This window comes from Hibiscus syriacus, unplaced genomic scaffold (genome assembly GCF_006381635.1).
Source record: "Hibiscus syriacus cultivar Baekdansim isolate YM2019G1 unplaced genomic scaffold, ASM638163v2 tig00112491_pilon, whole genome shotgun sequence".
NCBI lineage: Eukaryota > Viridiplantae > Streptophyta > Magnoliopsida > Malvales > Malvaceae > Hibiscus > Hibiscus syriacus.
This window is the reverse complement of record NW_024063344.1, coordinates 541,979-567,625: the sequence shown is the minus strand read 5'-3', so window position 1 is coordinate 567,625 and position 25,647 is coordinate 541,979. Positions and strand designations below refer to the sequence as shown.

Here is a 25,647-nt window from a genome sequence, read left to right as displayed (position 1 = left end):
AATTGCTCCGATATTATCGGTAAGGACATTTCATTAGAGTATTATTGCAAAGAATGATGATAATTGGTGTATTCTTTCCAAAAACTAAGAAACATATGACATTATTATGAACACATCAAAATCTCAAACAAAAATAACATCATTAAGACTACATATTTGATTGTCTATCATGCAAATAAGTACTGGCTGGAAAGGCCAACAGACCTGCAGTAAGAAAATAAGATAAGCCATAAAGTTGTAAAATACTAGCGCAACTGATCAGTAGTATCAATTAATGATAGTTATAAAGTATATAAGCATTTATGTTGAAAACATTTTTGATATTTCGATATAACAAATTAAGTTAAATGAATTTTAAGATTTTACAAATGATGTTACAATTTTATATTCGATTCAATTAACCGAATATCAAATTATTACTCCAAGTTTTTCAAGATCAATTTTAAACCTTACTAAATGGGTAACATTGTGATTTTGTACTTAAACTATTTTTAAAACAATTTTCACAAAGTATTTTGAACCAAAATCAAAGCCTAAATTCAATTATTTGAGGTGATGCACCGATGCATCAACCATGCATCGATGCATTAGTGAATTAATTGAAACATCGAATGCATTCCATGCACCGATGCATTCTCCATGCATCGATGCACTCTGAATATTTTCAAAACATCGAATGCATTTGATGCACAAGCCATGCATCGATGCACGCAGGCTATTTTCAAACATCGAATGCATTTCATGCATCGATGCACACTTGGTGCACCGATGCATCAAGTGTTCCAATGGTCAAAATATTTGAATTTTACACTGATGCACCGATGCATCCTCCATCATGCATCGATGCATGAGACGCTCCACCCAGAAAAATTAATTGTTTTCACACTTGAACGGCTCTATTGACTCCACTAATTATCACCAACGTTCAGAAGTGATTCAAGGTGTATTTAAACAAGTTCTGAAGCCCTTGATCAATAAGAAATTATAGAGAAACAAGAGAGAAAGCATCAAACACCAAGTTTGTGCAAATCAAGCCAATTTTCCTTTCAATATTCATTTTGCTTTCAAGAACACCATTTGTGCTCATTTGTAATTATATTTGAGTGTTCTTTTCTTATTCTAGAATTGTGCAAACATCTTACCTTGTGAGGATTTTCTTGTAAGTTTGCAAATTTGTAATCTTCTCTTTGGGAAAAAGAGTGTTCTCAAGAGTTGGGGTATACTCTTGAGGGATTTTGTAAGGTTATCTCTTTGGCCTCAAAAGAAAGAACAAATTAGTGAATTTGTTGGAAAATCCTTAGTGTGGATAGCTAAGATAGTGGACGTAGACTTTGTTTGAGAAATTCGAACCACTGTAAATCGCTGTGCAATTACTTTCAATTTTCTGCAAAAGCTTCCACGAAATTTTTAATTGCCAATTCACCCCCCTCTGGCCGATTCCGTCGATCGATTAACTCAACAATTGGTATAGAGCCTCACTCATTTGAAGGTTTAATCGCCTCTTGAGTCATTCGGGAAGAGTTACATCGATTACAAAGTCATCAATGGCCTCCACTACAAATTACGACTCGGTCTCGATTCGATGCCCGTCAACAAGCCCTTTCTTCAACGGGCTAATTATACCTGTTGGAAAATAGAATGATGTACTTCATTCAAGTAAGTGACATGGGAGCATGGAATGCCGTAGAAGAAGGATACATCAGCCTCTAACTCATCCAAGGTTGTGGAGTGAAGGAGATACAAGAATGTTCCAGCTCAATTCCAAGCCATCCATATTATTTTTTGTGCTCTTGGACCAGATGAATACGGAAGAGTTTCATCATGTACAACCGCCAAAGAAATATGGACAAGCTTCAAGTCACATGAAGGTACCGATGAGGTAAAGAAATCAAAATTAGTATTCTAACGCATAGCTATGAAAATTTCAGGATGAAACCAAATGAAGACATCAAAGCTATGACGGATAGATTTTCAACGATTGTCAATGGTCTCAATCATATGGAGAGATCATCTCAAATGAAAGCTTGTGAGGAAGTTAGTCTACTCCCTCCTAAAATCATGGCAATCAAAGAAGACGGCAATCATTGAGTCTAAGGACCTATCATCCTTAACTCTTGAAGAACTTATCGGTTCACTCCTCACTCATGAGATGATGCTTGAAGATGAGGTGGACCTTGATAAAGTTGAAGAGACACCAAAGGAGAAGGAGAAGAAGAAAAACATTGGAGTTGCTCTCAAATCCACAAAAGATGAGTGATTCTAATAATGATGATGACGACGGGAAATGGCATTGTTTGTCAACGGTTCAGAAAATGATGAGACCTTACCGAGGAAGAAAATTCAACGAAACGAAGGCCTCAAAATGAACCAAAAGAGAAGGACCCAATCATTTGCTATGAATGCAAAAAGCCGGGGCATGTCAATATGATTGCCCATAATTAAAGAATAAGGGTCAATTAAAGAATAGCACAAGGCTCTGTGCTTATGGAGCGATGAATAAAGTTCCGATGAAGAGGACAAGAAGTAGCAAACTTGTGCTTGATGGCATTCGGGGAAGATTCTAAGGTAACCTCTAACATCCGATTTTGATGATTATCTTGATGAGTTATTAGAGGAATATAATGGGTTGGCTTCGGATTATGAAATTATTTTTAAAATATAAAATGATGTTTCAAAATTGAAAAATGAAACAAACTATATCCAAAACCAACAACGATCTTGAAGTAAAATCAAAGACTTGCAAATCAAACTAGAAGAGTTTGAAAAGAAAAATTTAGATTTGCAAAATTTACTTCAAAGATCAATGATGATCATCAAAGAAAATTGATGATCTTAAAACTTCTTTTGATAAAGTTGGAACAAAATATTTGAAAAATGTGGAAATTCAAAATCCACTTTGTTAGAAAAAGTTTTAGAAACTACAATCATGAGGTCCCCAAAGAACCTCTAATGGAAAAATCGTTAGAAGTATGTGGGTTCCTAAAGAACTCATACTACTAAGATAAAAATATCCTAAAAATGGTACCTAAGGGGAAAGATTTGGAAACTAATGAATATGGACCCAAAAGAATTTGGTACCAAAAATCAAAAGTTAACAATTCAAAGGCCACATGAAGGTATTGGTAAATAGGTAATACCTCTTCCATACAATTAAGAATGTTTTATATGTGAATGGATTAAAGCATAATCTATTGAGTATTAGTCAATTATGCGATAAAGGATTCAATCTTATTTGAAATTAATGATTGTAAAGTCATTGACATTGCATCTAATCGGATTATGCTTGTTGGTCATAGAAATAGGGAACATTTACATGGTGCATTTAGATTCTTTTGATATGACTAATTTATGCCTAGTTGCTAAAGATGAACATGATAGTTGGTTATGGCATAGGAGACTATGACATGCTAGTATGAGTGTTTTGCAACGGCTAATTCAAGGTGATTTAGTTCGAGGGTTGCCTAAGCTTAAATTTGATAATGATAAAATCGTGATGCTTGTGCTAAAGGAAACAAAAGCGTGTTTCTTTTAAATCCATTAATGACGTATCAACTAGTAGAGTATTACAATTGATCCATGTAGATCTTTTTGGGCCAACTAGGACTACTAGCTTGGGTGGAAAACAATATGCATTTGTCTTGGTAGATGACTATTCTAGATATACTTGGGTTCTATTTTTAAGTACTAAAGATGAAGCATTAGAACAATCATCACATTTTCAAAAATAATCCAAAATGAAAAGGGTTACTCTATAACTAGTGTTAGGAGTGATCATGGCACTAAATTTGAAAATCTTGGATTTATTGAATTTTGTAATTCTAATGGTATTAGTCATAATTTTTCAGCACTAGAACCCCTCAACAAATGGAGTTGTTGAGAGGAAAATCGAACTTTAGAAGAAATGGCTAGAACCATGCTTTGTGAAAATAATTTGCCAAAATATTGTTGGGCGGAAGCCACAAATACCGCTTGTTATGTTGTAAATCGAGTAATGATTAGGCCAATTTTAAAGAAAACTCCATATGAAATTTCAAAATAAAAAGCCTAACATTAGTTATTTTCATCATTTTGGATGTAAATGTTTTGTTTTAAACAACGGTAAAGAAAACCTTGGCAAATTTGATGCTAAAAGTGATGAAGAATTTTTCTGGGTTCCTTAAATTCTAAAGCCTATCGTGTATTTAATAAAAGAAACTTAGTTGTAGAAGAGTCTATACATATTGTTTCGATGATAATCCCCTTCCGAGGAAGGATTCTTGTGAATGATGATGTAGGTTATAAATCAAATGACGTTAGACATGAAGTTGGAGAACCGTCATCAAAGGAAGAAACGAAAAATGAGGAAACTCATGATACTCTTGAGAATCCAACCATTGAAGAAAGGGAAGTATCTTATCCAAGAGAGTACAACTATGTCAAGGATGGTGAAATTATAGGTGATCCATCAAAAGGGGTAACAACTCGATCTTCTCTTAGAAAATATTGTAATTATGTTGCATTTATCTCATGCATAGAGCCTAAGAATATTAAAGAAGCATTAAATGATGAACATTGGATTATGGCTATGCAAGAAGAGTTAAACAATTTGAGAGAAGTAAAGTATGGACATTAGTTGAAAGGCCTAGTATAAATCTACTATAGGTACTAGATGGGTATTTAGAATAAGCTTGAGAGTGGTAATATAGTGAGAAACAAGGCTAGACTTGTTGCTCAAGGGTATACTCAAGAAGAGGGCATAGACTATGATGAAACATACGCTCCCGTAGCTAGGATGGAAGCAATTAGATACTATTAGCATTTGCATGTTTTCATGAATTTAAATTATATCAATGGATGTTAAAAGTGCATTTTAAATGGTTTTATAAAAAGAAGAAGTGTATGTGGAACAACCTCCAAGTTTTGAAGATTCAAAATTCCATATCATGTTTTAAATTGACAAAAGCTCTTTATGGTTTAAAACAAGCTCCTAGAGCTTGGTATGAAAGGTTGTCAAATTTTTTAATTGAAAAGGTTTTTCAAAAGGAAAGGTTGACACTACATTGTTTAAAGCATAAAGGTAAAGATTTATTAGTAGTTCAAATTTATGTTGATGATATAATATTTGGTTTTACTAATGATGTTCTTTGCCAAGAATTTTCTAAGCTAATGCAAAGTGAGTTTGAGATGAGCATGATGGGGGAGCTCTCATTTTTCTTGGGACTCCAAATCAAGCAAAGAAAAGATGGTATCTTCATTAATCAAGCTAAGTACGTCAAAGATATGCTCAAGAAGTTTGGACTGGAAAATGGGAAACCAATGACACTCCAATGAGCTCTTCTACAAAGCTTGACTTAGACGAAGGAGGTAAATGTGTGGATGTTAAATTATATAGATCCATGATTGGCTCATTGCTTTATCTAACCGCAAGTAGACCGGATATTATGTTTAGTGTTTGCTTGTGTGCTAGGTTTCAATCATGTCCTAAGGAATCACATTTACTAGCTATTAAGAGAATCTTTAGAAACCTTAAGGACACTCCTAGTTTAGGACTTTGGTATCCTAGAGACTCTAGCTTTAGCTTGCATGCCTTTTCTGATGCGGATTATGGAGGATGTAAATTAGATAGGAAAAGCACCTCCGGTACTTGTTCCTTGGAAATATGCTGATTTCTTGGTTTTCAAAGAAACAAAATTGTGTTGCATTATCTACCACTAAAGCGGAATACATTTCAGCCGGTAGTTGTTGTGCACAAGTTTTATGGATGAAACAACAACTTTTTGATTATGGAATTGAAGTAGGTATCATTCCTATCAAGTGTGACAATACTAGTGCTATTTGTCTCACTAAAAATCCCATCCAACACTCTAGAACTAAGCACATTGAAATAAGACATCACTTCATTAGAGACCATGTCACTAAGGAAGATGTAGTTCTAGAATATGTTGATACTTTGCATCAATTAGCGGATATCTTTACAAAACCCTTAGACAAGGAAAGGTTTTGGACACTTAGAAGAGAATTAGGTTTAACTGACCTATCTTCACTAGTGTTTAAAATAATTAGCACTTTTAATAAATACTGAAAAATGCTTATATAATAATTTTGATTGCATTCTTGCTATTAGTTAGGGGGAGTTTATGATTCTTAGTGAAAATTAATTTATGTTCAAATAATGTTTAAAGATTAATTTAATTGATTGAACATAATTAATTTTTGATATATGAGTTGCCAACACCACTAGAGCCTATTTATTTAGCATTTTAAGTGTTTAAAACAGATTTTTTACATTTTTGTGCTTCATGCACCAATGCATTTAACAATGCATCGATGCATCCCTTTGAATATGCATCGATGCATAAGACCATGCACCGATGCATCCGTCGGGTTTTAGGTTTAAAATCCTCATCTTCTTCATTTTTCTCAAACCCTAAACACTAAAACATACGGCCATTCGACCCCTCTCTCTCCAAAATCTCTATTTTTGCTCATAATCTTCGGGAAAACATCGGATTCTTCAAGATTTTCATCCTACAAACCTGCTACACTCATTAAATCGCGCAAAACATCTCCTCATTCCCCTCAATCCGAATTTTTCAAGGTATTTTCACAAAAACTCTATTTCATTAAATTTTTGAACTTAGGACTAGTTTAGATTAGTTCCAGTTTGAAATAATTATCGGGCATTGGCTATATGATGATTCTAAACTAGTTTCTACAATGAATTTCATCAAAAACGCATAATCTTTCAAAATTGTTTTTGAAATTTCGAATTTAAAAAAAATCGAAAATTACTGATTCAATTGTGTTGTTTTCATGAAAACTATGCGTATTATGACATTAATTTTAAATAGTTTTCAAAACTTTGCCCATTAGGAATTTGTTAGAGAACCTTGAATTATTGAGGACTCATTTGAGTTTTGGGATTAATTGTTGTGCATACATGTGTTTTAAAATTGCAGGTGATATTTCTTTTCCGATTTCCCTAACCATGTCTAATCTCAAACGCCCTAGGTCATCCTCGAGTCGGTCTCACCAAAACCGTCCTCCCGCTCCTAGACCTCAAAATCCATCCAATATTCCTTCATCCCTTATTAGTACTTATTTTAACATGCCTGAAAACCGTAGGGATGAATTGTACTCTAGGTACATGAACTCCTTCCAATCCTATCGTATTAGGGAAGAGCGTCCTTCTCTACAAGCTATGATAAAACTTGAATTGAATACCTCTCAATTCTTTGCCGATGGAAGTTTGATAAACTCTTTTCTCTTCAACCCATCGTCTTTCACCAACTTGTCCGCATCTTTTATTCCAATGCGGGTTGTATTCAGAACACAACTCAGTGCGGTACTATAGCGATTAGATCCTATCTTTTAGGACAATATATCACTATTACTTCTGAATCTATCGCATCTCATTTTGGTTTAGATGACGAGGGTTTATTTAATGAGAAGGAAGATGTGGAATATACATATCTCCCTAATACTAGTGTCAGTACCTTTAGGTCTCACCACGATCGATTTCTTCACTTAATGATCTCTTGGTGGTTTAGACCATCCGCAGGTCGGTACTCCACACTACGTACTACAGACTTATGGTGGATGCACTGTATAAAGAACAAAAGAAAATCAATTTTCCACATATTGTCTTTAGCGCGCTTGTCGATATCATAAACATCATTCCCTCAAAGCATGTAGAAACCCTACCTTATGGTTGTCTACTAAGCAATTTGTTTATCAAACTCGGCCTAGATGTCTCCCTTGACAATCCTATCCTGCTCCAAAACCCAATCAATATCACATCCTTAAAGAAATCGGATTGGAAATTGGATGAGAACACCGGACTATGGTCTTTTCGACCCGGTAAGCAAACCCCGGGAGCTAGTTCTTCACGAGCTGCTCCTAGTTCTTCTCGTGCTCCTCCTCCTCCTCCTCCTCCATCTCCTGACGCTGATGATGATCCAGAGCTTCAAAGGCTTATGAGAGATATTGACGAGGAAGTACCAGCTCGGCAAGATGATCAAACGCCACCTTATTTCCGATCTTTTCTAGAGTCGTTTGATCTACGTTTTGCCTCCATTGAGTCTACGATTCTGAGTTTCAGAGGGAGATCAGGGCTTTTTGGGATTCTTTTCACTGCATGTAAAATTTAATTCTTAAACACAAACCAGAAAAACCATCTAGTTTAGCAAGATAATTGAGGACTTACAACCACTACCTTTCATAATTAACAGTACTGTCAGATAACATTACTGCAAATGAAATTACAATTTCATAAACCCGGAAACAGATGGCAAGATAATACAATAAAGACAGTCAATCAGGTAAACCATCAAGCCAAAGTCTGAAACAACCAGATCCCGAACAGTAAGCACAGAAACACTAAAAACACAGTTGGTGCCATCACTTAGCAAACAACAAGGAAGAAACAAGACCAAGTACAGGTGTATAAAGATCACTTCAGAGAATAAATCTAGTAATAAAGCTGGGTACTTGCACAAATTCGTAATTCTAAAATTCACATAGGTTATATTTCATGAAATTAACAAATAAATGGAAGAAAAATACACTAATACTCCATCTTTTTATAGCATAGTTATTATTGACAAAAATGCAAGCTTCAATAAATAATCCATGAGGATGCTCTAGGAAACTTTAATTTGAAAAGTACATGGATCAGATCGGGGTATAAAATTCATAGATCAACATAACTTTCTACTTTAGGGGTTACTAAACTTGATTTCTTAAGATCACACCGATTTCTTACAAGATAAACCAAGATGCACCAACCTCACGAAATAAGACAGACAAAAATCCTGATCAATTCTTTTCTCGAGAAAGAAAACGTATAGCTTACCTCCAGAACTTGTTGTCCAACTGTGTGTCCTTCTACTCTAGATCGCCCACCCAAGAATGCAAGATATCTCATGAGCATTTGTGTGGTCTCGGTTTTACCGGCACCACTTTCTCCACTAACCATAATAGAATTATTTTTTCCCTCAATAATCATTGCCCTAATTTTTTATGCAACTGGACATAGTAAGACTTCAAACAAAAATAAAGAAACAAAAGAATGTTTAACAATGCATAAAGACATTGACATCTAATCACCTGTAGGCAGCATCACCAACCACAAAAATATGGGGACTTAGTTCTCCAAAAGTAGCTCATTTATATTGTTCCATCATATGATTGTCATAAACACTTGAGCTTCCAAAAAGACCCCACTTCTTTGGACAAAGTTTAGAAGTTGTATATGAGGGTGGAAAAGTTCATCAGCTCAAGTCAAAATTACTTGACATCAGATAGAACATATTAGACCACCTTAGGAAATTAATATAGATATATACCTTCTAGGCCAGTAGAAGACTTCAACATAGAAGGTGTAACATCCCTAGTCCCCTCCACAACAACATAATGTGGGAAATTATTTATGGACCATCTTAGTTATTTAGAAATATAATTTAAGTTAATAACAAATAAATATGTTGGGGTGGGGAATCTCCTCATGAGAGCATCGCTACTCATAGTCACTCAAGAAAATAGTTGAATAAAATTGCTCCGATATTATCGGTAAGGACATTTCATTAGAGTTATTGCAAAGAATGATGATAATTGGTGTATTTTCCAAAAACTAAAAACTATATGACATTATATGAACACATCAAAATCTCAGACAAAAATACATCATAAGAATACATATTTGATTGTCTATCATGCAAATAAGTACTGACTGGAAAGGCCAACAGACTTGCAGTAAGAAAATAAGATAAGCCATAAAGTTGTAAAATACTAGCGCAACTGATCAGTAGTATCAATTAATGATAGTTATAAAGTATATAAGCATTTAGAATCCAGGTATAAAGCAGGCTCTTTAGAAACAACGAACCAAGCAAATGATTGAAACCAAACCAACAATATAAGATGGTAAAACTTGCTTTTCATTGTTAATAAACATTGCAACCATCTAATTTGTTTAATTTATTGTTCATTCATACACAATGGACCATATATCAATAAGAAAACATGTAACACACAATTATGCATAAAAGAGACAGCAAATTAAAATTATGAAGAGCTCACATAGACATCAAACTATTTAATAAATCATTATCAAGTGAAATTATATACGCTAGTTTACACACTGCATGTAAAGTCAGCTAATGTAATGACCAAACTAATTGCACCACGTTGTGTTTTTTCCAAAAGAAATACATCTTTTGATTTGTTTAAAGAGTAGCAAATTGAGTAATAAGCCTTCTAATTGTTTGCTCTCTTCTTCTTGGCCAAAACTAACATTAAAATCCTCAAAGGTATAAAATCCTTTTCTTTTAATCATATTATCAAATGGATTGAACAAAATTTAGAAATCAAGATATCAATTCGGCTTCCAGAAGTTACTAAAAATCAAACATAATACTAATAATTTAGCATAAATATAGAAAGTAATTTATTTATCGATGCTACTGAATCTTCCAAAATTGGGTAAAAGACCTTTGACCTTAAGGAACTCATAAGCAGTGCCAACAAGTCTCATGTCGTCAGCATTGAGGCACGTGTCCAAGACCTCCCGATCCTTCACCGACCCACTGAGAAAATCCAAATCGCCGCGTCGTGACCGAGTGGATAAGGAGCCATTTTCCTCAACAGGGTTTTCGTTGTTGTCTTTTTCAATGGATATGAGGAACCTTAGAGCAGTAGCTATGTCCTTCTTCTTCCCTTCTTCCTTGTATTCTTTCCATTCCCTCAGAGCTCTTGGTGGGTGGTAATGGATGCTTTTGAGTGGCGGAGGCGGTGTTTGGAGGAAAGAAAGGAAATTGGACTAGGGTGTCCTCAAGTTTCTATCTCTCTTTTTTCCCCTTTTCCATACATGCTAATAACTTCCAAAATAAAATCCCAAATCTTTTCTGGTTATACTTTCTTATCATACACTAAATTATAAACACCTTGCTAAATTTAACAGATAATATTACTTGATAAAGCAAAGAATAATCAGTTTGGGGCATTGATTCTTTAGGAAAAAAAAGAAAAAAAAACAGCGGTAATGGAAATGTAATGAACCACAAGAAGTAGCTAAGACATTAACAGAAAAGAGACTGTAAAGACTTCATACCATATTATCATAACCTTGGATCAATCACGAATAATCAACAACGCCATTTTTCCCCTTATTGGATTTACCCTCTCTCGCCCCATGCCTTTCAGACCTCCATGATTCCTGCGGCGATGAGCAGCACCAGTTTTGCGTGGATGGAAAAGATGAAAAAGGGGAAAGGGATTTGAAAAAATAGATGTAATGGCGAGAAAAAAAAGGCTTTCATAAGTGAAAAAGAAACTATGTTCGGCGGAGATGGGCAAGAGGAAAAGGGGATCGTGGGAACAGATAGAAAAGGGGAAAGGGATTTGAACAATTAAAATTATCAAATATTGCGGCGTTTGTTGACAAAAACGCCATCATTTATCATTTTATAGCGGCGTTTGTGTAAAAACGCCGCTACAGTTCTAATATTTTGCGGCGTTTATTGGGAAAAAAACGCCATTATAGGTGAACCCTATTATGGCATTTTAATAAAAACACAACTATAGATGGACCTATTGCGGCGTTTATATAACAGCACCGCAAAAGTACTACTCTTTTGTGGCGTTTTTCGAAAAAATGCCACAACAGATTTGTACCTATTGCGGCGTTTATATAAAAACGCCGCTAAAGTACTACTCTATTGCGGCGTTTGTTTAAGAAACGCCACTAAAGTATCATTTTGTGGCGTTTGGATTGTAAACGCCGCTATCGATACTTCCCTTACCTTTGGTATTGGTATCATATAAACAATATTGATACTGTTCATGAGGTATTGATATTGTAAGAACAATATCGGTACTTCTTGTACGTGAAAATCATTTTGTGCTCAAATCCGCTTTTAAAGACTTTGAATTATTTTTGAAAACTTTGAATAAATTCAATTCAAGTACAAAAACATTTTTCCTTAAATTGTTATATCAAAATATATTTCAACAAAATTATATCTTTATATTAAACGTCAGTTGCTTCCAGCTCTATCAATGGCGGTTTACTCATAGTAATCACTTCAGTGTATTACTAAGTATTGCTGAAGATGAAGTCGCTAAAAATGGTGCAAGGAAGTTAGGAACGTAATGAAAAACATATTATTCCATTGTTAATTTGTTATACAAACATATCTGTGTGTGTGGCATTCGAATTAACGAAATCGACCCCGCCCAAAAAAAATGAACATACTCGTATCTAACATTTACACTTAAATTTAAGCTTTGGGGAGCTTCAATCTTCATTACAATTTCCTTACTGTTAATAGGACTTTGAAAATTTTCTGTCAATCATAGTAGTGGTATCCCCTTGTTTTGATGTAATCAAGGGGTTAATAAAATATAGATAAGACTGTCAGACATTTTAGCTAAGAAAAGATGCTGCTATTTGGTGAAGGCTGGAACTGACTGATGCAAGCATGATGGAAGAGCATGATTAAATGACTATAATACATGCATCTCAGACACAATTCTTGGTTTAAGTGTGTTGTTGAGTTTAAAAATACTTTTCCTTGTAATTTGTTTTCTCACGTTAAGAAGATTTAGCAGTCAGGATTTGCTGCTCCTTCCAATTAAGTTTTGGAAGAAATGTTTTTCACTGATTCTCATGCTTGTCATTCGTCGTTTGTCTACCTTTGAAGTAATCGTTTCCGACCCTCCAGATACCTGAAAAGCTTAGATAAAAAACAAATTAAACATACTCGTCTATGACAAACATGATACACTGGCTTATCAATATTTTCATTTACTGCTAGTAGAAGTTCTTCTTGCCTAACCTGGATTGTAAAACCTTATCAAGTTTTAGCTACTCGTCAAAAATGAGTTTCAGGGTTGAACTTGAATCACACAAAAAAACGACCCAAACCCTTATTTAGAGATCATTCCATGGTTTTTCCCTTCCATCTTTAGCAGAATACACATTTCCTGCCTCTTTTTCTGAAAGGGTAAGTAAAAAGATGGTTTCTCATCCCCAATGCAGATCCAGTAGCCAATGATTTCCTATTATTTTATTGGTTGCTGCGGCAGATGAAAGGAATCTCTGTGCCATCAATCAACACACAAGAAAAGAAAGAAAATAGGAACAAAATTGAAAAAATCACCAGCCAGACGCCACTCCAAAAAGGATCAAATTTGAGTACGCCTGATTTTGAGATCTGCTTTGTTGAAGATCACAAGGGGAAAACCAAAAAGGAAATCACAGAGGGAAATGCTTAGGAAAAGAAAAGAAGACTTTGCTAGTTTAGGATTCAAAAGAAATCTATTTGTTGATATAGTCTTTTCTTACAACTATAAAACTTGTAGCTCTTCTCATTTTATAATTACTAACGGAACTGAACTAATTAGAAAATGAAGGTAAGCAAGAAAAAAACTCTGAAATTTATCTGTAACTTGATGCAATGGATGTAAAAAATCCATGAGTTCAAGACAAACAAATCCAAGAACCATCTTGCATAAACGAAGTGGAGAAAAGGAAAAGGAATCCCGACTGATCTATATATGATCATCTCCATTCTCCATTGATGTCTTCTTTTTCTTTCTCTCTTTCAAGAATCTCCATGTTTATGCCAGCAAACAAGCATGGCAACACATCGCCTCATAATGTAAAATCTCGCCTTCTGTTCCTTGGCCATGCTACTACATTTATGCGAAATGGGTGTCTTTTGTGAAAAACTTCTTGGTAGTGGACATTTAGACGATGATGATGACGAAGAAGAAGAACATGAGTTCTTCTGTGAGAAACTCCTAAGAAGGGGAGACTTGGAAGAAACACTCTTCGTGGAGAAACTCCTTGGAAGTGAGAACTTTGAAGATCTTGAACAATGGGTGCCTGAAGCTTCCTTCTTTGATAGTTTCCACTTCTCATCCATGTAAAAAGCTTGGAAGCTTCAACACTAGCAATAATGGGATAGACAGTTCCCTCAGAGTTTGATCTCTTTAACATAAACCTGATAACCTCTTTGATTGAGAAGTTGAGAAGGGGATTTGATTGAGAAGGATTCTCAGGGCTGCAGACAGTAGTGGGGCTATATGTTGTTATATATAAAGTAAAGTAGGGCCTCCCTCCTTAGAATTCGAGCTTTGTTAGTTTGATCTGATCAAATTTATTTAGCATTTTAAAAGTGTCAATTCTCAGCTCTCTTTAGGATTTTAGAACTAAGTTTTGAGCGTTACATAATAGATACTGGACCATTGTTGGTGGCCTGGCACTATAAAATTGGTCGGCTGTATGAGGATTTGTGAAGTCCTCATTCTTTGCTCATATATATTTCTCAATCTCCTCACTCTTGGAGGTCCATTTCTTTTTTTTTTCTAGCACTATTGTCGTACGGGGCTCCATAATAATGTCAGTATTTTAAGTTTACATCACAAAATAACACACGCATGAGAGTGAGAGAGAAGAACAAAAGGGGAAGGAGGGGGTGGTGGGGTGGGGTCACATTATTGTTAGATGCTTCTTGTGATAAGGATTGTGTCCCTTTGTTGACAGAGTTTGAGGTTAAATTTTTAAATAATTTTCTCATGCAAGTTGGTGAATGGAACTTACACTTTTTACAGTGCCATTTTGATTCTTGACAGTGTCCCAAAAACTATAAATGTTTGTGGGATGGGAGGGGGGGCTCCTTTAGTCTCCTCTCCGCAGTTTCATGTTGGAGGCTTAAATTTCACGTGTACCTTCCCTACATGTAGTTGCATCACTCCTTTCTATTGGACCCAACTTTCACTTTACCATTTATTTCTTATTCCTAGTCCATAAAAACACTTTGATAGTTCGTTGATTTAAGTCGAACTATCGAAGACCACATTCGAGACATAATTCCAATACCATCTGATACTTCTGTCATTATGGACCATTGGACCTCTTCCAACCACCATATGACAAATTCAGGAGTTTATTCAGTAACTTTCACATTATCATATAGTTTTATCTTGATGACAAATTAACTTTTAGACTCTCAAGACATTGCATAAATTATCCTGTAAGAGACCCCATAGTTGTGAAGGATATCATTTGAATTCTTAGCTTCACAGAGTCAATTGAACTGAAAAACTGTAAGCAGAGCAATTACTGCAGTCATGATTACAAGAGGATATCAATCCATGACCACAATCTTGTGATGAAGAATATACTTCCTCCTACATATTTTCTGCTTCATTTTCTTATATTTAGCACCCCGAACATTTGATTCTTTTGATTGATGCGTGATCGAGAATTCGGTTCTGCGAACCTCTTTATCCAAATTAGAAATATATAAAAACGAGGATGTATGTATATAGAGTCTCGCACTTTTTTCCTTTCCCACCGACCAACACATTAAATCTTAAAATCTTTGGTCCTTTTCAACTTGAAATCTTGGTCAGAAACAATAGTTATTTATAGTTATATTTTAAATGCTAATATATATTAAGGATCATAACAGCTAATATAAAATTATTAAAGTATCTATGGGAATTAGGGATTCACATGCACATGCAACCTTTAGGATCAGCAAACACAAGCTTGAAATTTCAAATACACACACATACACTATATATATATATATATACATCCTCCAATTATAGAATATTTCGCCAATGTGCCCTGCTGAACTTCACCATGTGATGAAATTGATTTCTGCAATAATGTTTCTTCTGGTATGGGGACAACCTGCAATGATTTTCCAACTTAAGGAGATTTCTAATCTTGATAACTTTCTATCACAAACTTCGTTCACTTTGCTAAACATATATAGTAATCTTCAAAGTGTTGTTCTTGTACTCCTTAAAGAAATCCTTATATAGTTTGAGATAGAGAGGATTCAATGTTTGCTTTTTGAGGTTTAAGTTTTGGGTTTTGTTTCATTGTTTTTGGTCTAATTAGAGATTATCAATGTTTGCAAATTGCATTAAACTCTGTTTAATGTTCCTTAAAACGTGGTGTTGACTGTCCACAAGACTATATAAAAAATAATAAAAAACAAAAAGGTGGTGGAATCCGAAGAAAGTAGAGAAACAACATATTTTGTTAATGAGACAATTTGACTGCTCAATGTTTTTTTATAATGCAAGTTTAGGTCTTTGCTTTCATATTGTTTTCAAACCAATGTTGGCTTTTAATTGTTGTCCAAATTGCTATTAGAAAACTAAAAGGACATTACAGTGAAAATAAGATATTTTGTGCTAATCGTATTAATTCTATTTATTTGTTCTCTCTAGATGACCCGGATTCGAACAAATGCATCTGTTGTGTATGTGTGTTATTAATAGGCTAAGAAAAAATTATAAATAGATATTACCTTCTAATCATCATATATTATTAATATATATATATATATATATAACATATTCTTTTATATGATATAAAAAAATACTGATCTAATTTCCTTTCTCTTTACTTTACCTTTACTTCTTTTGAATTATATATATTAGATTATTAGATTTGATTGGTCAAACATACTGTGAGGATGGGTCAATATCAAATCACATGGTGTGTTGTGGATACAATACAATGCATCTTTTTAAACTTGTTTTTGTTAGGGTTTAGTGAAAATATTTTTAGTTTTTGCTAAATGATCATGTGGGCTTGAGAATATCGGCATTTGGAGTCCCACATGAAGACATGTGAGCTGCATGAGAATGGCAGAAGAAAGCCTGTTAAATACCCTTCAATTTTTTTTATTTCTATTTAAAATAAAACATTATGGAGCCCCTTTCTGTATCACAAATGCATTAAAAGAAGAAAAAAAAACAGGTCAAAAAAGTCATAAATTATGTCTCAAAGCCTCCATTAATATAAAATTATAAAATCTTGAGTCAAAAAGACTTGCACATTTTCACATTGTTTGTTCACTGTCTATTTTCATTGCCAGTGTTTTGAAAATCGGATCGAACCGATCGGTTTAATCGGGAATCGTTGTCTAGTCCGGTTCAATCAGGAATCGTTGTCTAGTCCGGTTCAATCTAGACCGGTTGAACGTTACTAGTGAACCGGCCGGAACCGTTGAACCGTTCAAACCGGACCGGCTGAAAACCGGAAAAAACCGGAAAAAACAACCAATTTTGTTGTTTTTTTTATAAAAAAAATTAAACCAAACGACGTCGTTTGTTAAATGAGCCAAGTCGAACTCGAGTATTGCTAAGCTCGACTCGAACTTGAAAAATTTAAAAGTAAGCTCAACTCGACTCAAACTCACGAGCTAAAAATTATCAAATTTAACTCGAACTCGAAATATAATATTCAAACTTGAACTCGAAAATTGAACTCGAAAAAGCTTGAACTCAAAAAAAATTAGAAGCTCGATTGAAGCCTAAAATTCGAGCTTGATTGAATTGAAATAATCGTTCACCTCCATGATTTTGAATGCCAAATTATCTCTATTATTTATAGAAATTAATTGGTTGATCTTCTATGTTTCTTAGCCATGTGAGATTATTTTAAAAAAAAAATTAAACCAAACAATATCATTTTGTTATGATTTTTTAGCCCCAAATTTATTTTTTAATTATAGTTATATAATTATATTTATTATTTAATATTTTTTACCTTAAATATTATGTTGTAGTTAATTTGAATTATTTTGTTTCACTTGATTTTATGGTTTTTAACTTATATATGTTATGACTTGCTTTGAATATGAATTGTGATATAAAAAATTATTTTTTATTAAATATTTTTGGTATTTTTATTTAATTTTTTAAATAATTATGACGTCGTCCGGTTCTTCCGACCGATCGAACCGGTTCGACCGGTTAAACCATTGAACCGATAGTATGACCGGTTCGTTAACCGATCCGGTTCTGAAAACCATGTTCATTACCAAAGATTATTGGAACACCCATCATCTTTCTGACGTTCAGATTTTGCCCAATGTTTTCTTTTTAAATAAATTACAAGGAAATCCAGGTCTGAGAAATAGTTTTTATTTTATTTTTAAAAAATTGTTCGAAGTTACAAAAGTTTGATGACATAAATTATAAAGTGTGACATGTTTAACAGCCCTAGGAGTCCATAAATAATTGCTTGCTGGAGTTTAGGTCCACAATGATTCTAAAGTACACTAATGGCTTTGGGCCCATTTTTATTTTCTTTTTTAAAAATCAATAAATAAAAGAAATCACGGATATTAACATATAAATTTACCTTTTATTTCGAATTGTAATTTTTTAAAACAATGAAAATTACAACTCAAGTATTTTTTGTTTTTCATTTTTAAATTCAAAATGAATTAAGTTGCTTTATCTTCTTTATTGCTATAATGAAATAACCATTGTTTGGGGAAGTCAAAGGATTGCAATAGGATTACATTAGTTTTCTGTGATGCAATAAGAAATCCGCGTGCTTGTACTTTGGAACTAATAGCCATGGTTTTAATTCAATCATAGATAAAAATCACGTTATCCAAATTTAAGAATGATAAATATAAATATATATTCGATTTCATATATATATATATATATATATATATATATATATGTATAAAAGACTGTATTTTATATTTATATTCAAATATATACTCCACGGGATCTTTGATAACATGCTGAGAACGTCCTTACATTTGCCACAAGCTAAAAAATAAGTAGGAAATGTGAAACTTCTATCAGGTCAGTGTAATTCTATTTTCAAACAAATGCTGAAATCTCATTTCAAGTTGTTGCCATTGAATGAACTCCAAGGATAGCATGCATGCCGAAGTTCACAAATGTATAAGCATTTAGATATATGCATGTTTATTTGTATACATGCATATACACGGCATGCATGCATGTCACGATATACTTGTCTGGTACGAGGATTGGGGTTCATTTATAAACTGACCGAGTATTTCTGTTACTTTGATCACATCTTTAATCTATTTTAAGATTTCTTTATGATAATTAAACTTGACATCCCTAACGTCCTTAAATTATTGTCCGCATAACTTGGGTCAATGGGAAATAGACGTAGTGCATCATGTGATATATATGCATATACACAGCATGCATGCCATGATATACCTGTCTAGCTAGTACTAAGATTGGAGTTTATTTATAAAATGCTATATTGGTCCCAACTTTAATCTGTTCTAAGATTAAGTTTACGATGATTGATGATTAAACTTCACAGCCAGTGACGAACCTACGTTATTGATGGAGTGACGGTTGACCCCCAATATTTTATGCTAAAGAATTTATAGAAATATCATTAATATTAATTGAGATATTTATTTATATGAACCCTCAACTTCAATATATTTAAACTTTTTATATTTTTATTATTAATTATACTTTGTCCTTAACTTAATTTCTGGCTCCATTCTTGTTGACAACCCTATTGGATTTTGATACATTATTAAGTTTAACCAGCAAAGTTGATTGTCTGCAGAACTTGGGTATATATATATATATTATCAAGTAAATATTTATTTATTTTTATACCATTTCTAAACTACCTAGACTCTCTTGTTTAAAAGCCCAATCTTTTTAGATTTAATGTTATTCGACTGAAAAACAGCAGAAAGGCTTCAATTCATCACAAATTTTGCAAGCATATTTTGAGAATTGTGATCAATGCTACCTTATATACATCCACACACTTGTATAAGAAATGATGTATGCTATGATTTCATATGTTAATCATCTGGGTAATCTATGTGGTTCCAATAATATTGTTAATTCTGATCTCCTTACATGCTTTAGGATGCTATACTATTAACCAGATAGCATAATATCTATCTTTATTGATGTTTATATTGCATGAATATATATATATATATTTCAGACTGAGACATGTATCAACCTGATGAACTGATGAAGGATGTCCGGAAAGAAGCATAAAATAACATGAAACAAAATTCACCAATCCCTGAAGAGAAAAGCCGCTACAACTTGCTGTATCTAAAAGCAAAAGAGAGAGATCCAGATCTTTCCTTAGCTCTTGTAAACAAAAAATCTCGGTCTTTCGGCACTGAATCTTCAATGGTGGAGTATCTGAACGTTGCAGATTAAGCCTCGAGTAAACTTCTTAATACCTAAGAAGGGAAAACAAAACTGTCCCAACAGACCAAAGCTAAAATCAATCGAAGTGATAGATGGTAAAGAAAGATTATATATCACCTTGATCAAACTGGAAACAATCTGCCTTCGTTTGAAAGAGAAAATTAAGGGTAAGCCAATACGTTTGCTGATGCAGTATCATCAAGATTCGCATTTGAAAAGACACTCAAGAGAAAATAGGGACCTTTACTAAACCTTGCGAATCTTGATGATGCCGCGCCTGCAAACACTGTCTGATCACCATGGCCTCGATGAGATGAGATATCTCCCCATGCAAAGTGTTAAGAAGAAAAAACCCTAAATGGATAAGTTATCAATGGAAAGAAGGTATATAGAGAGAGGGGAGAAAGTAAGGAGGAAACGATCAGGTTGATTTATGCACGATGTAATCTTTCTGTACTAGAATACAATTCTTGAGTGAGTAAAGAGCCATCAACACCTAGCCCACTACAACTACAGGTGTCTAATAAACAACTGTTTTTTAATAAGATAATGACTAATTAGGTTTTTTTGGTATATCTAGTGCCGGCTTTTGTGCGATGACTGGGTTCTTTTAGAATGGTCTAAAATTAAATTAAGAAACCTTTTCATGTGGATGGGAGGAATTACTTTGTCAGAAATCCAACATTCCAACTCCCAGATTTCAACCAGAAAGATGCCTTTCCAGGGGATATTCTTCAGCACAGCACACCAGCCAGTACCTACTTACTTTTACATATATTTTTATTAATGATTCAATTTCGCACACCAAAAATTTATAATTTTATACCTTCCACATTTATAATATAACTTCTTAATTTTACACTATGACATAAATTCATGTATTTGTCCTTACTTATACTTCTAAAAAAAGAAATTATTAATTTATAATTTCAGTGTCCTAGTGATTAAGTGACATTAATAATTCCTCTTGTACATTTTTTGCTCTCTCTCAATTATAAGAAAATGATAAGATTCTATTAGTAAACAACCGTTGAAACCTTTGATGTCATTTACATGATTATATAGTGAATTTTATGTAATAACCCTCTCTCATGTTGTAATTGGTTAAAGGATAATATCTTCAGCATGCAAAAGATTATGGAATTTCGCATGACATTCAAAAGTGGCACGGCAACTTGACATTTTCTCTCCACACATTTTAGAGATTTTTCTAATGGATTATAATTGGTTGCAATCATAAAATGTTGAAATAGAGAGTACGGATTCAAATATAAACGCTATCTAAATAGGCAGAGATTAAGATGGATTAGGAGGACCACTTGCAATATGTCACTTTAGTGAGAGTGTGAGACCATAATTAATGGATAAATGAAGGACACTGATTGTTGCCAACTCTTTAATTCTCTCAATACCATAATTAATGGATGAGTTTTAGGGATATTTTTTCAAAGGTTAAATTTGTTGTTATCCCTCTATTTGATGGTTATTTGATTTTTTAATTCTTTCTATCTATTTTACTTTGAAATCTCAAGCTAGTTTAAGGTTAAAGTTATTATTACGTACCCTTTAAGTTGATGGTTTGGATCCTATGATCAATTCTCTCATTTTGAAAGATGATTGTTCTTTCAATTGATATAATTATTTGAATCTCTCATCCTTACAAAATCAATAGAAGATGTCCAATTGTTATATATTGTACAAAGTATTTAAAATATAATAAAGTATTCGTTAAAGTGTTAGAGTCATGACAAAGTTAATTATTAACGTGTTGTTATGTTGTATATTATTATTAAAGTTGTAACCTTTGCTAGTGTTGATAGTGCTTTATGTTTCATAATTGATAATACTGTATATATATATATATATTAATTTAATTATTTTAATCCTTCTTATATTATTCATGGTATATTTTGTTTGGGGTCATGAATAATACGCGTATCACAATTTTTAATTTAGGATCCATTTGTTTCTGTAAAATATTATTCAAAAATATTTTTCTTATTTTTCAGTGTTCAGGCTATGGAGAATAAGTTGATTAGTGTAATTCATTTTTCCGATCAACAGAATTTCTTTTGTAGTTTATGAAAAATAAATTACAATCTGATTTTCATAAATCATTTCTATTTTTTTATTTCAAAACATAAATACTCAAAACAATATTATTTTATGTATTTAATATTAATATAATAATTTAGTATCATTTTCATTAAAATATTAACAATTAAAATATTTAAAATATATTTGTTAATAATTTAAATAATATTATATTATATTTTTTAATATTATAATAATAATATGATATTATATTTTTATTTTAATAGTGTATACTAAATTATTAATAAAATCAATGTTATTTACTAATTTCATAAAAATAATATTATTGAACTATCAATAATAAATAATAATATTTAATATATTTAATATTAATATAATAATATTTTAATAAAAATTTAAAATATATTTATTAATAAATTTTTAAAAGATAATATTTTATTTTAATATTATAAATTTTAATATAATAATAGTAATAATATTTTTATTTTAATAAGTAATTAATATAATTAATCATATATATTATTTTAATATTATAATATACTTATTTTAATAATTAATATAATTAATATATTTTAAAATATTTTATTTCAATAGAATATACTAATCTTAAGATTTTTATTTATAAAAGCATTAAAATAATAATATTGACATAAATAATATTGAATAAATTATTCTACTATTTTAAAAATAATAATATTAAATTTTTATAATAAATAATATTATTTATTATAACTGATATCTATAGTAAATAATTTCTAAAAAATTGTATCAACCGGTGAAAAATAATTACATGACCACATCTACATTTCATAAAATGATTTTTAGTAGTTATTTTCTAAAAGATATAAATTATTTTACGAAAAATATTTTTTAAAAACTGTTTTCAATAAAATAAACATACTCAATTAATTTGAAACGTGGATAATAACCACGTGGACAAATAATTATTGCACCGACCCAACAAATTAAAATCAAAATTTGTACTTTAAGCCAATATTTGAAATGATTAATTTTAAAACCTTGTGTCATAGTGCCACCAGTTTGATTTAAATAGATGAGAATTTATTTAACAATGATGTATTGAAGTCGAGTTAATTCAGAATTGAAATTAAAAGGAAAAACTGAGTAATACGAAAGGAAGAGACAAATGAGCAAATATCCTATTATAGTTTAAATAGGCTGCTCAAGCGATCTCAAGATGTAGACCTTATCGTGTGTGTGTGTGTGTGTTTGGGAAAAAGGATAAGATGACAACACTCCTTCATCTTCTCATTTTCATCCAACCACACACCCTCTGTTCTTCTTTTTTCATTTCCTTCGAGTTTAAAACAAAATTTCGGTTAAAAAGAAAGTATATCGGTGTGGAGAAACAAATATTCAAGGATTTCAAAGATAAAATTCTTCCAAAAGTTTCAAGAAATTAAGGATAAGATGTAGAGTGACGCTTTAGGAAGATTCTAGAAGGGTTTTAACTTTAAAGAATTTGAGCTTATTCATGTTTAATTTCCATTTTAATTTCACTCCTGAATCCTGCCACCTCATTTGAATGTTTTGCATTTGATTTTGGGTAAACTACACATTTAATACCTTCATGATTACTTTGTTCCGTTTTGATACCCAAATTTTATTATTTTCCAAAATCATATTTAATGTTTAGTTTAAGTTTTATTTTGGTACCTCGTCGTTAAAAAGTTAACGGTGATATTAGTGTGTTACTGTAAAATAATGTCACGTCGTCATTAAAAAGAATTTAAAAAAATATAACGTCGACCGTTCTAATAATTTTTTATGACGAGATAGCAAGAAACATGAACTAAATGTTAGATATGATTTTGAAAAAATAATTTCTCTTTAATTTTTTGGGTTATGATAACTGAACACCAAAGACAAAGACAACGCAAAGATTGTGGACGAGTAATGGAGGTTTCCTTATTGTGAGATAGAGGTTAGTACACACTTAACGGGATTTTTTAAATGAAATTAGTACGATTCATGCCTTATGTGTTCTTTGGTTATCAGTATGTATGAATAATAAATGTGACAATATTTTATGTTGATTGATTGATAAATAGGTGTTTTAAATGTACGCATGAATGTGATATTATGAATCTATGACGTTTGAGAAACATGCAGATATAATTCAAATAATACTAATTTATAAATATCAATATTATAATATATATCAATATCATATTGAGGAGTATTCATACTTATTGAAATTACGTATTTCACCACAAATTTTTAACATAAAATTTAAAATAATTAGATGTCATTCTAACTTCTAATTTTTTATTTTTTATTTTTTGAAAAATAGTGTAGGTTTACATTCTAATGTAGTATTTTACAAATGATGTGTGGCTCTTAGAAATGGTCATAATTATTTTTGGGAAAGAGTCCAGCAAAACATATTTGATTAATTGAGGAGTATTCCCCTTCTATCCCCTCGTCCCTTCCTCTAGGTAGAAGAACTTTATAAATGATATATGGCTCTTGAAAATGAATTTTAAATCATATTGATAATATTCGTGTAACCTTATAAATTTTTGTAGAACCAAAAGTTTCATTACGGACATTACAATATTAACATTTTCGTTTTTGTTGACATAACAACCCATCGATCAACAAAAACAAACCAAAAATATGAAATTTCCCATGAACTAGAAGCTACTACTTAGCTACTAGGCTGATAGCTTGCCTTCTACTTCCCATTGAGAAAACCATCTCGAGATCGGGCGGTTGGAAATACCCATTCTTCGGCGGTTCCACACTTTTCTTCGCAAACGTAAAGGGCTTCTTCCTCGGCGGCGGCGGTGGACACACTTTCACAGCGGGTATCCGACACTCCCTGCGTGTCGGCGTCGACCCACGGTCTTGCTCTTCTTGAATCAACGTCGCCATCGACTTCATCACATCCTCGTACGACTCCATCTTACCCTCCATTTTCCAAACCTAAAACGCTGTTTCTTCTTTTTTTGATCTTCTTAAAGATAAGAGTAGCTTGACTTGATTATTTCCACTGTCTATATATTTATATATATAGTGTACGTCGAAAGAAGTGTGGGCGGTTCGGGAAGGTGCTGGGATTTTGTGGATAGGATAGTTACAGATAAGCAAGTTGAATAACAACGTGTCAAGTAGTGGTTGCACTTTCGTCTATGTGGAAAGGCAAGTGTCGAGCTTTCGAGAAGGGTATTCTTAGTGCGGTTTAAACTATGGAGCCAATTTTGGTCGGTTCAAGCGCGGGAATTGTTATGTACCACTAGTTCGAATGTAGCTCACAAATCGACAACCCATCCATTATTATTTCAAATTTTAAGTTTGTATATTTGCCACAAGTTCTTTTCTAAAGCATATAAAATTTTCATTTTATTTTGAAAGCAAGTAGATAAGATTAACAATATGAATATAGCCTCTGAATTTTTCAAATTTTAGATTTTAATAGTAAATTTAGTATTTTCCAAATCTTTAACTATTCATGTTAGGATTTGTTGGTTGTTAATTCCTAGGCCAATTGAAAAATTCAAGTTATAAGGTAAGGGCCTAAGCTTCGGTGCCTCCAGGCGCAGGGCTCAAAATCGTTGTACCATAATCGACGGCCTT

General features: G+C 32.6%; 2 protein-coding genes across 2 annotated transcripts; both read right to left on the bottom strand.

The window, feature by feature from the left end:
• Positions 1-12,795: 12,795 nt before the first annotated feature.
• On the bottom strand, positions 12,796-14,018 carry LOC120180255. Its single transcript, XM_039185628.1, has 2 exons — positions 13,140-14,018; positions 12,796-13,056 (listed from the first exon to the last, which is right to left on the bottom strand). The coding sequence occupies exon 1, from the start codon at positions 13,905-13,907 to the stop codon at positions 13,584-13,586; it is 324 nt and encodes a 107-aa protein (XP_039041559.1). The 5' UTR covers positions 13,908-14,018; the 3' UTR covers positions 12,796-13,056; positions 13,140-13,583.
• A 10,677-nt stretch (positions 14,019-24,695) lies between these two features.
• On the bottom strand, positions 24,696-25,033 carry LOC120180208 (cyclin-dependent protein kinase inhibitor SMR5-like). Its single transcript, XM_039185588.1, has one exon. It carries the CDS (start codon positions 24,985-24,987, stop codon positions 24,715-24,717), a length of 273 nt encoding a protein of 90 aa, XP_039041519.1. The 5' UTR covers positions 24,988-25,033; the 3' UTR covers positions 24,696-24,714.
• Positions 25,034-25,647: the final 614 nt, after the last annotated feature.

Bases quoted from the DNA above. Each gene is read 5' to 3' on its own strand.
- LOC120180255 (XM_039185628.1), bottom strand. From the start codon at position 13,907: ATGGATGAGAAGTGGAAACTATCAAAGAAGGAAGCTTCAGGCACCCAT.
- LOC120180208 (XM_039185588.1), bottom strand. From the start codon at position 24,987: ATGGAGGGTAAGATGGAGTCGTACGAGGATGTGATGAAGTCGATGGCG.